Here is a 16957-nt window from a genome sequence, read left to right on the forward strand (position 1 = left end):
CATGTTAGCTTTATCCTTTCAGCAAATTACTCTTAATTGGAAAAATTAATCTAACATTTCCTATAAGGCTTGGTGGTATAATGTTTGCCACTACCATAGACTAGATATTGCTTTTACCTCTATATGCTGCCCCTCCATAAATAAAGATCTGTATTGGTTACCTTTGAGTGATTATCTTAATGCTGTTGCGTGCAATTCTACTAATTGTACATTATCTGAGAATTTTAAGCCACCATGAATTGTTTATTTCCTCTGTTCTTGATTGAATTTAAATTTAGCTCAACTTTATGCTTTATTGAATATCACTGTTTTTTTGCTTTTTAATAGCCACTGTATCTTTCTTATTTTAATTGGTCTTGTTCTGTATTGTTTTTCCCCATTTTATACTTTAAAAAGTTAAACAGCTTTTACAATTCCCTTCAAAATTATATCATTATCATTGTGACAGATATCTTGTGTTGTTATTATGAGACCCATATGTATTTCGATTTTAATAAAGCTGATTTATCTTAAAATATATATATTTATCCTTTTCACACAGCTACTGCACACTGCCTCTGTTGTCCCTACTCATTCGGTTCTCTGTGAGCAATGCTTGAAAGTCTCGAGCTCACTTGGCTGCCCGAGTGGCTGATTGACTAATCTGCTCTCGCCCTCACGCAACTCCTGTGTTTCAATCAGCCCCTCCCCATAAAGAGTGTCCGGCCCTCCTCCCTTGAATCACATGTTTGCTCTCTCCGCTGCATTGTTCCCCCAGTTCCTCCTCCTTCTGTGTAGATCTGCCTGCTCAGGCTGGGCGGTGTTCATGGGGCGCTTTAAAAGGTGTTACCAAAAACAGGCAGGTGAGCCGAGAGGCAGTTGCCCCGCTGTTCAGCCTAGGTGCAAATTAGGGTACAAAGGCAGCGTAGGAATAGCGCTGAGTTGAGGAACTGCTCTGTTCACGTGGCGTGCAGAGCTAAACTCACAGGTTCCAGGGTGGAAACACAGCTGATTCACTGTAGAGAACCTCAGCTCTGAATCACTGACGCGGGTATTTAAAGCCTAGCTGCAGCGTCTGGAGTCGTTGTATTTGCTTGCAGCGTGGGGCCAGACTGACCGTTGCAAAGCGTATTAAAAAGATAGAGTTTCTCTTAGGGGCACCGCTGTCCATTTATTTAGTGGATCCCTCGTTGTTTATCTTTGTCAAGAAACATGAGGTCTTCCCTGGCCCCTGGTATCCGGCTTCTCCGATCCGTTTCTACAGGCGACTGGTAAGTACCAACATTTCTCTTTCATCTGTGTGCAGCGCTTGGCTTCTACATCCTATACCCTCTCTCTACGAATGGACTGAGCGTGCTTTTTTAAATATATGTGGCATCCTTCTGCTATTCTGCCTTTATAAATCCAAATTTACTATGAATGGTACATCCCATGCTGCTGTGAGTGGCTTTTCACATCTTCATTCACTAAATAATTGACAGCCAGGGCCACTGGAATCATGCGATTCTGTCGCCGCTGCGTTTTCTGCATACAAATGGTTTACTGTATTTGCCACATAATTCTTTATCATTCGACATGATCTGCAGATATTAATACAAAAAAGTAGGTTTCTATCTGTGTTTATTCACAGTGGTTGCAAAGGTAGACTGTTCACCTTTTAGTTGCTTATTGCTCTATCTAGATTTGAAGGGGACACTCGAGGTGAAACCGTTGAGTGGGCAATCTTAACTTGAACAAATTGCAAAATAACAAAGTAATGCTATCACAAAATGTTCCACAATGAGGCGCATGACTTCCCTTTTCTTGCTACATAATTTAGTGAACCCTGCCACATAAGCTGGTCCTCCTCTACCACATAATTCCAGAGACCCTGTTCCGCGAGTGCCATTTGATATTTTAATTTAATGAACCGGGTAGTGCGCAGACAGTAAATGTATGCACATTTTCTTTTATTTGTTATAATCCCTACTGTAATCCTTTTTTTCGTGTGTATTTTATAAGATACATTACTCACAGCTGTTGGGTCGATTCCTTTGCACATCTTCATTTACTTTAGAAATATTATCCTCTTTAAAATATTACTGCATATATTATAGTCTATACTGTGCCTTTGGAATTTTTTTTTGCAGTTTACCTCCCATGCTGCTGCTTGGGTTGCGGGTCTTAATCAACCTTTTAATATACAAATCAGTTCTGCTATTCTGTGTCTACCTTTCCATAACTTCATTTAATGTATAGATTACAGCATATGTTTCAGTTCTTTGTATGTATTTGTAAATCTTTGTTTATCAGTTACCGCCACTGTTGCTGATTGATCTGTGTACTTTACATTTTTATTCACAAACTATACTGAAAGCTGTTCTAATTTTGTTACATTTTCATTTGAGCAGACCGCCTCAGGTCTTGCATGAGCAAGAATACTGAAGTTGTCATATGAGGTATTCATTACAAAACATTTACCTTTAATGGGATATTCACTGTCCGCTGTCTTGGTTAAGTATGTAAGCATGTGGTATGTATTTGTGTATCGCAAACAGCTGAAAGAAAGCGAGTGTTGTAACGGGTCAAAGATAAAGATAATCCGTTGTGTGATCAGGTGTGGCCCCTCACCTATTGCGGAGAAGCATTAACCCACTGACAAAAAGCAAAAAAATAAAGGGATAGTAAAAGTATTTTATTGCATTAAACCACTGACAAAAAGCAGAAAAATAAAGGGATAGTAAAATTATTTTATTGCATTAAACCACTGACAAAAAGCAGAAAAATAAAGGGATAGTAAAAGTATTTTATTATCTCTTAATTTTTCTGCCTTCGTAGGGCGGGGCCAGCCTCCTCATGTCAAGTGGAGGAGTGGTATGCGCACTTAGAAACTCTACACCCGGCTGTATTTTACAGCTAGCCAGGTGGAGACCAAGCGCAGTACCCCCATCTCCCCCTGAGCGAACTTTCTGCCCCCTCAGGCCAATCGCAGCACTTCTTTCATGCTGTGTAACAGCATAAAAGAAGCGTCATGATTGATTGGAGAGAGAGAACGAGGCGGCTGGAGTGGAGCGGCGTATCACAGATTATTTATAGAGCTCTTAGCAGTATATACAGAATACAGGTGTGAATATTACGTCCCCATAAGTGGCATAACTCTGATCAAACAGCTATTCCGTGTGCTCTTCAGATGAAGTTTTTCAAGGAACTGGAGGGCATGTTCTCTGTGTTCATATGGGCAAATAAGAAACCTAGACTTGCTATAGATGCACCTTATAGGCTAGTGAAAAAAGGGGGCTTGCTCTGCCTGATTTAAAATTGTATTACTTTGCTAATTTTGAACATAGCTCACATAGGTTTTCCAAATTTTTTTTTAGGTCGGATGAGTGTAGGTCATGTGTTTTTTTTATTTTTTTTTTATTTTTTTTTACTGATTCGTTTTTTGAGGAATACAAGACTTCTGATTTTCGGTGCCTCACAAGATCCCACCAAAAAGTTAGGTATATGCTTTAGGGTGGTCTCTCAAATGTAAAGAACAGCTGTGCAAACATTATAACATCCCGGTCATCAATGGCACAACCTGCCTGATGGACATTTACGTTGGAAAGCACCCTTTTTTGGATAAAAGAATCACCGCCAGATGGGCGTCCAATGAGTATAGCAAGGTCTCAGATTTATTTAAATATAGCTAATAAAAAGGCTTGGCCAGATATAGAGGACTCTATTAGGCATTTTAGGATACTAATGTACGAATCTTTTATTTGCATAAGTCAGTTTTTATGTAACTCAGATGCTAGTAAAATTTGGGCCAGCCTAAATTTGGTGGAAGACTGGATAGAATCCACTTTAGAAGGTCTGTCAGTTGCTGGGATGGTATCCTCAGGCAGCAAAAGGCCAATACACTATATCTGAAGGCTCGAGACAAGTGGCAGTCTAAGGAAGGCCTTCGTATTATAAAAGAGGTTCGGGGCAGGGTAAACACGCTCAATTTCTCATTAATAAAAGAGACACATTTTCGCAGAATGCAGTTTTATGCAAAGTGGCTACTTTATAGATCTCCTGCTTTTTTGCACGGAGTTTGTTGCCAGGCTCCCGATAGGTGTTTTAGGTGCTCAGCTGAGGGAGGAGCTAATTGGACCCACATTATGTGGGGCTGCCCTCAAATAACCTCTTTTTGGATGGAGATTCAGATGTACTGTTCATGCACTTTAGGGTTAAATCAGTCTATAGATATTTATATAGCAGTTTTGGAGTATCCTTCTGACATTAACACTACATCTTTGCTGTAAAAATATTGTTTATATGCACACTTGTAGCCAGATCAATTATTCGTCAACATTGGCAATATGTGCTGGTCCCAGGAAATGCACAATGGTGGGCTAAAATGCTAAAATTGAAAGAATTAGAGCATAGTTATGCACTTAGTTAGATACAGATCTTTTAAGACATTTTCCAGCTTCTGGGAAACTTTGGGTTAGGGGATATACTGGCAGATTTGTAATTGCCTGAGGCGGTAGGCTAGTATAACACCAGGGCAGTGTGATTTGAGATTCCGGACTATGTGCACTATTGTTTTATGTGGGTTGTATATTGTTTTAATATCATGAGGATGATTATAGCCTTATTTATGATCTCATTACTTGTATGGTGTACGAACTCTTACAAAAAGAAAAGAAAAAAATATATTAGTGTCTTGGCTGTAGGTGTGCCGAGAACCACCAGAGATGGCGTGTATGTCAGCCAGATATGGTGGGTGCATATATTGAGAAGGCCAGTGGTCTAAGAAGAGCCGCCGCAAGTTCCTGTGGTGCTGGGGGCCCCTGAGCTCCAGGGGGCCCTCTCATCCCAGTACCCTCTTCTGAAAGCTTCTGAGTGAATCTGGAGGGGGCCCCTCCAGGTTCTTTGTAGGAGGACCCCTTCAAGTTTTGTTACACCACTGAAGAAGGCCTGTTTCCTTATTTTTATTTTCACCAGAGATGGTGGGCTTGTCATTTGGATATGCAGGGTTTCTGGTAGTAATGGCTTTGTAGATGATGCCATTGCTTTTGAAGATGGTAAGCGTCAGGAAGAGGAGTCAGTAGAGTTTCAGCAGAGTTGGGTTGATGGGGGCGTGGCCAAGAGGCCGAAGATATCAGGTGTGCTTTAACGGTGCTTCGCACCATCCACCCTGCGTCTCAACCACATTCACACCCTGGGCCCGGTATCTGACTCACCACCATGTCACTAGAGGAGTGGGGTGTACCAACGCCCATTATTTCACCACTCAAAAGCCTTCCATCCTGCTAAATCCTCGGAAGCTGACTTGGAGGTGAGCAGCTACCCTCGCTAGACAACAGTCTCATTGGCAGTCCTTGAGTTGCCTCCCAGCCCGGTTTGCAATCACCTGCAGCAGAGCAGATTCCTGAACTCCATTTTGGGGCATGGTGCCCTGGATACAGTGCTTCAGCAGGACCAGTGGAAATGCTGCAGCCCCACTAGGCGAGGCCTGCAAAATAACAGCTTGGGTGCTGCCAAGGTGTGCAATGCTTCCCTGATCACTGCCCCAACATGCAAGGCCTTCCTGGACCAACACAGTGCTCTGGCCGGGCCCCTCTGTGCCCAAATCAGACCGGAACCACTGCACTCCTCAATATTGGGCCCTGCACCAGCCTTGCGGTGGCCCGATCTGAAGGTCGTAACCCCTCCCATACGCCGCTCCGGGAGCGTTATCCATGGCCCTGATTGTCGGCACTGGGGTTCAGTGCAGAACGCGCCAGGACGAGCCCGCACACTGGGGAGTCCATAGTAGGCTTGCGACCCCCCCCCCTGCCCAGAACACTCTCTAGCTTCCATCCTGCTGCCCAAGACTGACCCAGGAGGCTGCATGAGCCAAATCAGACTGGATTGGCCACCACACCGCGCACACGGAATGGATATGCTGCTTGTTTGAAGCAGGACCCTTCACCAACTACCATGCTCAACCCTGTGGCCTCCAAACCAAGTCCGAGAACTAGCTGAACCCAGTGCGGCCTTTGGGGCTCCGCGGATCAATCGGCACCGGGCCGCCCGAGGAACTGCAAATCTTGAAGGCATGTTTAAATACAATTAAATTAAAATTATTAAATCAAAACAAGCGGGCCACGGAAAAATTATCAAACATTTACCGGTCCGCGGCGATAAAAAGGTTGGGGAGCACTGTGCTAGACAGTAGCACCTGCTTTGCCATGGGGTGCAGCCCCCTCATCTGATCACTACCCCACGACGTGCAGCATTCTCAGAACAGCATGCCACCCTCATCGAGGCCCCCAGTGCCCAGATCGGGGCACCACCTCCTGGTATGGCCCATTACTAGGCCATAAGTCATATAATGACCTTGCATTTTGGCAGTCTGAATAGAATATCCTTATCACCCACTCCGCAATCCCTGGTCTAAACTTCAGAGGGCGTGGCGGCGCACATCTGGGATGAGCCTACTCAACGTAGGACTGCACAATCAGCCTGAGCCCCACCCCCCCTCCCCCCTCCAGCCACGAGTGCCCTCCTTCTCCTACCTCAGCATCGAGGTCAGACACAGGAATATCCATGGCTTGCATCAGAAGGGGTTGGACCCCACAACTAACTTCTTTCTTAAGCTAGGGCCCACCGGCTAATTGCTGCGCCCACCCCTGCTGCCCTTCTACTCCATTCAGGGGGTAAGCTTTGACTCTGCGTGGCCCTCGGTGCCTATAGCGGGACATTGCCCACAAATGGACTTTCATTGCCACCAACTACCTCCTATCCAGGGTGGGCAGGCCACCACCACAAGAATCATAGCCACGCCAGAGGGAGCAACTGGACTGTCCCAATCTCTCTCTGTACACACTTGCGGGGGACCTCATCATCCACCTGGAGGGAACAACGTACCTCACCGCCTGCCCCCATGTAGGAGGGGGACCACACCTACAGCTGCTGACGAGTTGTTGCCTCCATTGAGCAGAGTTTCTCTATCCTACGCCTACTCTACTGCACTATATATGGCAGGGTGTTTTCACTGCCTCACTGGGATCCTGCTAGCCAGGACCCCAGTGCTCATAAGTTTGTGGCCTATATGTATGTGTTCCCTGTGTGATGCCTAACTGTCTCACTGAGGCTCTGCTAACCAGAACCTCCGTGGTTATGCTCTCTCTGCTTTCCACATTTGTCACTAACAGGCTGGTGACTAAATTTACCAATTCACATTGGCATACTGGTACACCCATATAATTCCCTAGTAGATGGTACTGAGGTACCCAGGGTATTGGGGTTCCAGGAGATCCCTATGGGCTGCAGCATTTCTTTTGCCACCCATAGGGAGCTGCGACAATTCTTACACAGGCCTGCCAGTGCAGCCTGAGTGAAATAACGTCCACGTTATTTCATAGCCATTTACCACTGCACTTAAGTAACTTATAAGTCACATATATGTCTAAACTTCACCTGGTGAAGGTTGGGTGCAAAGTTACTTAGTGTGTGGGTACCCTGGCACTAGCCAAGGTGCCCCCACATCGTTCAGGGCAAATTCCCCAGACTTTGTGAGTGCGGGGACACCATTACACGCGTGCACTGTACATAGGTCACTACCTATGTACAGCGTCACAATGGTAACTCCGAACATTGCCATGTAACATGTCTAAGATCGTGGAATTGTAACCCCATGTCATTCTGGCATTGGGGGGGACAATTCCATGATCCCCCTGGTCTCTAGCACAGCACCCGGGTACTGCCAAACTGCCTTTCCAGGGTTTCCACTGCAGCTGCTGCTGCTGCCAACCCCTCAGACAGGTTTCTGTCCTCCTGGGGTCCAGGCAGCCCTGGCCCAGGAAGGCAGAACAAAGGATTTCCTCTGAGAGAGGGTGTAACACCCTCTCCCTTTGGAAAGGTGTGAAGGCTGGGGAGGAGTAGCCTCCCCCAGCCTCTGGAAATGCTTTCATGGGCATAGATGGTGCCCATCTCTGTATAAGCCAATCTACACCGGTTTAGCCCTGCTCTGGCACGAAACTGGACAAAGGGAAGGGGAGTGACCACTCTCCTGACCTGCACCTCCCAGGGGAGGTGCCCAGAGCTCCTCCAGTGTGTCCCAGACCTCTGCCATCTTGGAAAAAGAGGTGTCTGTGGCATACTGGACTGCTCTGAGTGGCCAGTGCCAGCAGGTGACGCCAGAGGCTCCTGCTGATAGGCTCTTACCTCTCTTGGTAGCCAATCCTCCTTCCTAGGTAGCCAAACCTCCTTTTCTGGCTATTTAGGGTCTCTGCTTTGAGGAGTTCTTTAGATACCAAATGCAAGAGCTCACCAGAGTGCTTCTGCATCTCCCTCTTCACCTTCTGCCAAAGGATCGACCGCTGACTGCTCAGAACGCCTGCAAAATCGTAACAAAGTAGCAAAGACAACTACTGTAACCTTGTATCGCTTCATCCTGCCGGCTTTCTCAACTGTTTCCAGGTGGTGCATGCTCTGGGGGTAGCCTGCCTCCTTCTTGCACCAGGAGCTCTGAAGAAATCTCCTGTGGGTTGATGGAATCTTCCCCCCTGCAACCGCAGACAACAAAAGGCTGCATCACCTGTCCTCTGGGTCCCCTCTCAGCACGACAAGCGTGGTCCCTGGAACTCAGCAACTCTGTCCACGTGACTCCCACAGTCCAGTGACTCTTCAGTCCAAGTTTGTTGGAGGTAAGTCCTTGCCTCCCCACGCTAGACTGCATTGCTGGGTACCGCGTGATTTGCAGCTGCTCCGGCTCCTGTGCACTCTTCCAGGATTTCCTTTGTGCACAGCCAAGCCTGGGTCCCCGACACTCTAACCTGCAGTGCACAACCTTCTGAGTTGTCCTCTGGCGTCGTGGGACTCCCTTTTGTGACTTCGGGTGGACTCCGGTTCACTTTTCTTCTAAGTGCCTGTTCAGGTACTTCTGCGGGTGCTGCCTGCTTCTGTGAGGACTCCCTACGTTGCTGGGCGCCCCCTCTGTCTCGTCATCCAAGTGGCGACATCCTGGGCCACAGCAGCATCCAAAAACCCTAACCGCGACCCTTGCAGCTAGTAAGGCTTGTTTGCGGTCTTTCTGCGTAGGAACACCTCTGCAAGCTTCTTCACGACATGGGAAATCCATCCTCCAAAGGGTAGGTTCCTAGTCCTCTTCGTTCTTGCAGAACACCAAGCTTCTTCCAACAGGTGGCAGCTTCCTTGCACCCTCGGCTGGCATTTCTTGGGCTCCTGCCCACTCTCGACACTGTCGCGACTCTTGGACTTGGTCCCCTTCTCTTACAGGTACTCAGGTCCGGAAATCCACTGTTGTTGCATTGCTGGTGTGTGTTCTTCCTGCAGAATTCCCCCCATCACGACTTCTGTGCTCTCTGGGGGTAGTAGGTGCACTTTGCACCTCACTTTCATGGTCTTGGGGTAGGCTATTTTTCTAACCCTCACTGTTTTCTTCCAGTCCCAGCGACCCTCTATAAGCTCACATAGGTTCGGGGTCCATTCGTGGTTCGCATTCCACTTTTGGAGTATGTGGTTTGTGTTGCCCCTATACCTATGTGCTCCTATTGCAATCTATTGTAATTCTACACTGCTTGCATTAATTTTCTTGCTATAACCTGCATAATTTTGGTTTGTATACATATATCTTGTGTATATATCTTATCCTCATACTGAGGGTACTCACTGAGATACTTTTGGCATATTGTCATAAAAATAAAGTACCTTTATTTTTAATATATCTGTGTATTGTGTTTTCTTATGATATTGTGCATATGACACCAGTGGTATAGTAGGAGCTTTACATGTCTCCTAGTTCAGCCTAAGCTGCTCTGTTATAGCTACCTTCTATCAGCCTAAGCTGCTAGCAACACCTCTTCTACACTAATAAGGGATAACTGGACCTGGCACAAGGTGTAAGTACCTCTGGTACCCACTACAAGCCAGGCCAGCCTCCTACACCCATGCTTTGTATCAAATTGACCCCAGCCTGCTCACCAGAATACTACTCGCAACTAGTCCGTGTATCATCTCCCATATCGCCCAATTTGTGCCACATCTTGAGCCTTGAAGACTTCATCTTCCCTCATTTCCAGCCGAACAGTGACCCTCTAGACTGCAGAAACTATTATATTATCTGGACAGGGGCTCACACTCCGCTCCATTTTTCAGAATGGTCTTTTCCCCTATGGCTCATATATACTTGATCTATTCTCACTGGCAGTCAGACCAGGAGCAGCACTGCACTGCTGTACTATACTACACAGTGCGGGCCCATGCTGCCTACACAATCGGTACTTGGGGTGGACTGCGTTCACCCACTTCTTCACTTCCTCATAATGGCTACCCCACAAGCTGTTATTACTGATTCCCAGTTTGGACGTATTGCCTGTTGCAGTAGGCTCTTCTTGTTCACTTTAGCACATATACCCCCGCATTATTCTTATCCCTATTGTTTTTTCTACCCTGGGACAGGGGAATTGGATGCAGGTCAGGGCTCGTCTTTATTCCCTTAGCCATGGGAAGGGCTCACCCCCATTGCCTCAGTAATGGCACACCTAACCACCACTAGATTCTTTATACTTAACGTCAGAGCTGTGCACACAGTACAAAAGTGTTACTCCATATATTCCTACTTCAAATGATAGCAGGTGTAAGTTCTTTTTCAACAGGAAACATACACTACCTCAACAAAACTACCCCGTCTCCAAAATTGCTGGTGTGGGTCAATATATGCACCCACATACTCTGCATAAGCAAGAGGCACCATATTCTGGGTTTGCCCATGCGTTCCTTTTCAAGTACTGCTGGAGGGTTACCTCAGCGTCTTTTTTTTTTTTTTTTGGAAGCTTCTAGGTCCCAAACTCTGGTCAGGACACATTCGGTACAACTCTCTCTGAGGTGTTAGTCCAGAAAACCCATGTACCATGGATCTTAGGGGGTCCCTACAATTGTGCCCTAGACCTACTGCTAGATCACTCTCACCCACCACTCTCACACTCTCCCCTCCACCCAGATGGAACGTTTTACCAACTGAGTGGACCACTGGGCTTTAGCTATGGTGTGGAGGGCCCTTCATCCTTCCTTCATGAACTGTTTGAACTAGGTGCTATGCTTTCAAACCGTACTACACTCGTTCCAAGCTGCGGACTACATAGGCTGTGTGGTACCAGACCACAATGCCCATGTTGCAGATGTGCAGTGGGGAGTTCCCCCATCTGACCCCTACATGGTGCTTACCCCGAGACTGCTTGGAAGATTCAGCTTATAAAGATTCTCAAGAATCACACAGACATAATTATTTCACTGAGAATTAATGTTTGGCCTCTAACAAGCTCCTTGATTGGGACCCTTTCAAAGTGGTCCCCCGTGGTATTTGCATTCAGGAAATAGTAGGCACATTGAGCACACACAATAGGTTAATTATTGAGGTGGAATGGTGTCTGCCGTCCCTGGAATGCCATGCCGAATGAAGTACCTCCCATCAACTCACATTGGTTGAGGTCAAACATCAACATGCAACCCTCTAAGAGCGCCTACAGTCCTTTAACTTTACGCCATATGGGGCTAAAGTCCATATGGAAGGTGATAAATCTGGTCTCCTTCTTAGCTGGCTGATTTCCCGGGAACAGAGGGAGGCTCCTATCCTAGTATTAACCTCCCCTGCAGGCACAGTGCTAAATACTCAACAAAACATTCTCCTTGAATTCTACAGGTGGTATTCCTGTATTAATAAAGCACCTCTTTCTCACAGTGATGGAGCTGCAGAATAATTTTGTGCTCACCTTTCCATGTCATCCATAATAAAGTCAGCAGATGTTGAACAGGCGATCCCACACTAGAAATAAGACGCCTGGCCTTGATGGTCTCACCATAGACTATTACAGCACCTTTGTCAATGTTTTGGCACCCAGACGGGCTGCCATGTACAACAAAGCACTGAAACTAGGTGAATTGCTGGCCTCACTCCACGAATACTTCCTGGACTCTCTAACCAAACCGCGACACCACCTGCGCATTCTCTTAGCACTCAATTGCTCTAATAGGGGCAGAATACAAGGTATTGGGAAAGATCCTGTCTGCAAGATACCCCCAAGTCCTTCCGGAATTTGTCTACCCGGACCAGGATGGATTTGTTGTGGGGTGCAGCACTTCTCACAGTTTTTGGTGCCTGTTTAATGTTCAGGATCAGGTCCAGGGGTGGTTACTTTTCACTGTGTGCCTGGTCCTGGACCTCGAGAAGGTGTTTGACTCCCTGGACTGGGGCTACCTCTTCCAGGTCCTGTCATGGATGGTCATCAGCGGGCGCCTCCTTGAGTCTACCTGACTCCTGTACACAAAACCCCTCTCATGCATTTGGTTGGGGAATCACATATCCTCCACATTCTTGTTTGAGAGTGGTACCCGGCAGGGTTGCCTCCCCTCAACTTTGCTTTTCATTATGGCTATGGGACCCCTCATTTTCTGTCTTCACAAGGATGGGGTGCACTGGGGCATCTACCTGGAAAATCAGGTACATGTGGTGGTGTTGTACAGTGATGACCGCTTACTGTTAATCCATGATACCAAAGCGGACCTCGCCCTCTTTCAAGAGGCACTTTAGGCATTCGCCCAATCATCCGGCCTCACAGTCAGCTGGGGCAAGTCCTCTGTCTACCAACTCCACTCTGATTTGGCCCCAACTGGGTAACTTCCTGGGTGTGTCATCCCTTGCCCTGCAGATCTCTGCGGTAAGATATTTGGGAATCTGCCTTTACCAATCCCCAACTGACCTCTTTGACGGCAACCTATGGCCTATCCTGGTGACACAGAGATACTCCGAGTCCTTCTGGAAAAAGTTACCTCTTACAACAGGGAAAATCACTCTGTCAAACATCGTAATACCACCACGTCTTTTGTATTACTTCGCCAACCTCCTGGTGATTGTTTTTTTAATTCTTTTTATTTATTTATTTATTTTTTCTCAGCCCCCTCCGTAACTTATTTCAACACCTTGATTCGCTGCTTAATGAACTCAAATGAGGAAATGGTCGCCGTCGGATAGCGTTGAAGACACACCAGTTGCCTACTGGGGAGGGCAGACTTGGGGCACCATGAATTGAAGCATATTACCTGCCAGCACAACTCCAATGTGGAGCTAGGTGGATAGCAAACTGGGATCTCGGGGAGACATGCCACCATTCCTTACCATTTACCACCAATGGACGTTTGTGGCCTCTTGCTTTCAAAGCTAGCTCTGCCCCCCTCAAAGCTCATTACAAGTCCAAGTTGCCCACAAGTGTGTCACCCGAACCCACTTTCTCACCCAACAGGTTCGCCCATATGCTCCACAGTTCCCACAGAAGGGCCTCCCGCGCTACTGAGGCACTTACACCGCTTCCAAACTCCATAGCTGGCGGGAGCGCTTGCCATCTACTGTGGGTGACCAGTTCTCAGACGCCCATTTCCCCTTCTCTGAACGACTCAAGATGGACCATGATCTCCCGGCGATTTTACCCCCCACCCCCACACACACACACACACTGTTCTCAAGCCCCCTCTCACTATGGGAGATGGTGGTCACATGATTACTTCACTCTACAGAGCGATTAAAAGCCAAGAATCTTCTTGGGACTGCTCCATAATAAATGGAAGACGATTTGGGGATGGCGCAGCATAATAAGGAATGGGCCCAGACTCCTCCACGTTGTCTCCAGAAACGCCAGGTTCAAAAACATCAATTTCCACATCCTCTACTGCGTTTAATAAATCCCCGCCCGACTCAATCGCTTTTTTTATTATTTTTTTTTAATATGTTTATTAAGTTTTGAATGTTTACACTGATAGGATTATACAGTTACATTGCTGCACTACTTCCACGCCAGCTGCAGAGGAGAGGTAGTCACGACAGGATCAATAATAGTAGAACAGACAGTACTTATACATCAAAATAAACAAACTAGAATCCCCCCCCACCTTACTCATAACAAAACTTAGGTCAGATATTGCTGCAGTATATCTATTTTACAGCCGCGCAGCTTTGGAGAAACGTATTGATTGGCACCAATGATCCTATCTCGGGGTACCTGAGCGATGTTGCCCCCTGATATTACTTGTTAATTTTACTGAGAGGAGAGGAGCCACGTTTTATTTCTGATTATTTGTGTGGCGTGGTAGTGTGCGTTATGTGCATGTTTGTGTGTGTGTGTGTTCCTCCCCGGGCACCAATTGTTAATTATGCCGGTCTCTGAGGAGAGGGGGTGGGCTTCCAGCCCTCCCATAGGTTGTGTTACGGGTTTGAATTAAGTGATCTGGCGCTAGATGTGTGTCTGCAGAGTCTATACTCTCCTGATATCTCCATCTGTATCAAGGCGGCCTTTCATCGTTTTTGGCAACTAGTCGGGTAATCAGTGTTTCCCAAGTTTCCTTTCCCATGTGGTGTTGTCCCGCGCATGCAAGTTTGCTCAGTATCAGAGCCTCCGTCCTAGTCCAGCACAGTGTGAGGGAGCGCCAGGCTTTCAGATCGGGGGCCCGGGATGCCTTCCAGTTCATTGCGATCAGCCTTTTGTATAACACGAATGCTAGGTCTACAAACTTGTGTAAGTGTTTGTGTTTCCTTTCACTGACTCTCAGCCCTAGCAGGCAAGATTTGGGGTTTGCTGCGAGTGTCAGGCCTGTTAATTCCTCTACCTCCTCTGTCAAGCCTCTCCATTCCCTGTATATGTGAGCGCATTCCCATACCATATGATAGAAATGCGCTTCTGAGGTGCTACACCGCAGGCGGGCGTCGACACAGGTAACATGCGAGGTATCCTAGCTGGGGATAGGTATGTTTGGTGCGTGTAATTGAATTGTGTGTAGCGTAACCTGGGGTTCCTGGACACCCCCCTGATGTGGTAGAGGGCTTTCAGCCACTCCTCTTGCGGAATCGGGTCAGTGAGGACCACATTTCACCTGTCCCTTGTTCCCTCTAGGTTGAGCTCGGAAGGTTTGTTCAGAATTTTGTACAGATTTGTCACTATTTTTGTTTGGTTGTCTAAATGCAACATGTGGTGTAGTGTGGGAAAGCTCTCAGGTTCTGCGTCCCCTGCAGCCCACGTCTTTTGAATCAGGTGGGTTATTGTATAATAAGCCAGGAATTGCCTGGGGTTCACTGCTGTTAGGGCTTGGATAGCTTCGAATGTCATCAATTTCCCACCTTCGAAGCAGTCCCCAACCGTTGTTATCCCGGCCTCAGTCCAAGTCTTGAGTGAGTGCAAGCCCACCGCATTAGCACAGCCTGGGATCGATCCTAATGCTAGGAGTGGTGAGTATGGGAGTGTTTTATGGCCCTTTTGCATGTATCTTTGCCAGCATGATTGCGCTACCTCCATAAGCAGGTTGCAGGGGGCCCCCCTTGGTGTCTTATTCATTAACCATGTAATCAGTGGTGCACTGTTCAGCCGTGCCAGAAGCCATTTGGACTCCGCCTGTATTGGCCTGTGCAACCAGTTCAGTATCCACTGTAGTTGTGCAGCCGCATAATACAGTTCAAAGTTAGGGGCTCCCAGCCCGCCCGCATCAAGCGGGCGCTGCAGGGTGGTGAGTGCAACCCTTGTCCTGCCGCCTCCCCATATTAATTGCAGTAAAACTGTATTCAGACCTTTGAAAAAACTCCTGGGGACCAAGAGAGGCAGCGCCGCGAAGTAATATAGTAACCTAGGCAGCAGCAGCATGTTTGCCACCGCCACCCTGCCCAGGCGCGACAGTGGAAGTTTGGTCCAGAATCTTAGTGACCCCTTCATGGAGGTTAACGCTCTCCCTAGATTCCCGTCTCTGAGGTCTTTGTTTTTGTGGTATATATGTACCCCCAGGTATTTGAATGTGTCAAAGCACCATTTCAAACGGCCTGCTGTGGCATTCTCTTGTCTTGCCGGGGACCATCTAGTTAACGGAAATATACATGATTTGTCCCAATTCACCACCAACCCCGATAAGTCCCTGTACTTAGTTAGTAGTGACATTACTAAAGGAATTGCCTCAGGCCCATTTCGCACGTATATTAACGCATCATCTGCATACAACGATATACTGTGGTACAGCCCACTCCTGATCACCCCCCATCTCCCCTGTGTAGCACGTATTCGGGTGTCCAACGGCTCCATTGCTATGGCAAACAGGGGGGACAGGGGACAGCCCTGTCTGGTGCCCCTTGTAATTAGGAATCTATCTGATAGGACCCCACCTGTTTTTACCCTGGCTTGTGGTTTGATGTACAATGTCTGTACCCAGTGTATAAAATTAGGCCCTATTCCCATGCCCTGCATTGTGGCAAACAGGAAGTCCCACTCCAGGGTGTCAAATGCCTTCTCGATATCTAACGATAATGCCATCTCCTCATGAGCCTCCGGGTGAGTGTCCCCCAGTACTTCTAGAAGCCTGCGGATATTTAAGAAGGTATTGCGTTTTGGGATGAAGCCGTTTTGGTCTTCATGTATCACAGTGTGCATTAGGGGGGTAAGCCTGTTGGCCAGGATCTTGCCTAATATTTTACAGTCTAAGTTCAGGAGAGATAATGGCCTGTAGGATTTAACATCAGTGGGGTCTCGCCCTTGTTTGGGGAGGACCACCACCATTTCTTCTCTTAATGTAGGAGGTTAATGTAGGGTTTTATTGGCCCATGCCTCCTCAGACACTTTCAGCAAGTGTGTTTTCAGGTGTCGAGCATGTGGAGTAGTATTCTATTGGGAGTCCGTCTGTGCCTGGGGCTTTATTCCTGGGCATCTGCAGCACTGCTCTGTCTATTTCTTCCTTTGTTAGTGGAGCCTCTAGTAGCTGCCTATCTGTTAGCGATATTTGTGCCATTGGGGAGCCCTCCAGAAAGGACCGCAGTTGCAGGGGGGTGCATGTTGTACGTTTGGTGTATAAATTAGTGTAGTTCTGTCTGAAAGCCCCATTAATTTCTTCCTGCGTGGTGAACATTTTACCTGCGTGCCCCTTTATGGACCCAATCGGGGAGTGCTGCCGGTTCTCGTGGAGAAGCGACACCAGCATCCTACCAGACCTGTTGCCCTCCGCG

The 16957-nt window shown here is 47.3% G+C and overlaps 1 protein-coding gene across 2 annotated transcripts in view; it reads left to right on the forward strand.

Annotated features, from left to right (window-relative positions):
- The first annotated feature begins 747 nt into the window (after window positions 1-747).
- Window positions 748-16957, forward strand: part of SLC37A2 (solute carrier family 37 member 2) — a 1507897-nt gene continuing 1491687 nt past the window's right edge. Inside the window, exon 1 of one of the 2 annotated variants that reach the window (XM_069224551.1) lies at window positions 748-1250. In XM_069224551.1, coding sequence (XP_069080652.1) covers window positions 1192-1250 — 59 coding nt within the window. In that variant the 5' untranslated portion in view covers window positions 748-1191. The remainder of the gene's footprint in view (window positions 1251-16957) is intronic. The other variant, XM_069224550.1, reaches the window with a different exon arrangement.

This window comes from Pleurodeles waltl, chromosome 3_1 (genome assembly GCF_031143425.1).
Source record: "Pleurodeles waltl isolate 20211129_DDA chromosome 3_1, aPleWal1.hap1.20221129, whole genome shotgun sequence".
NCBI lineage: Eukaryota > Metazoa > Chordata > Amphibia > Caudata > Salamandridae > Pleurodeles > Pleurodeles waltl.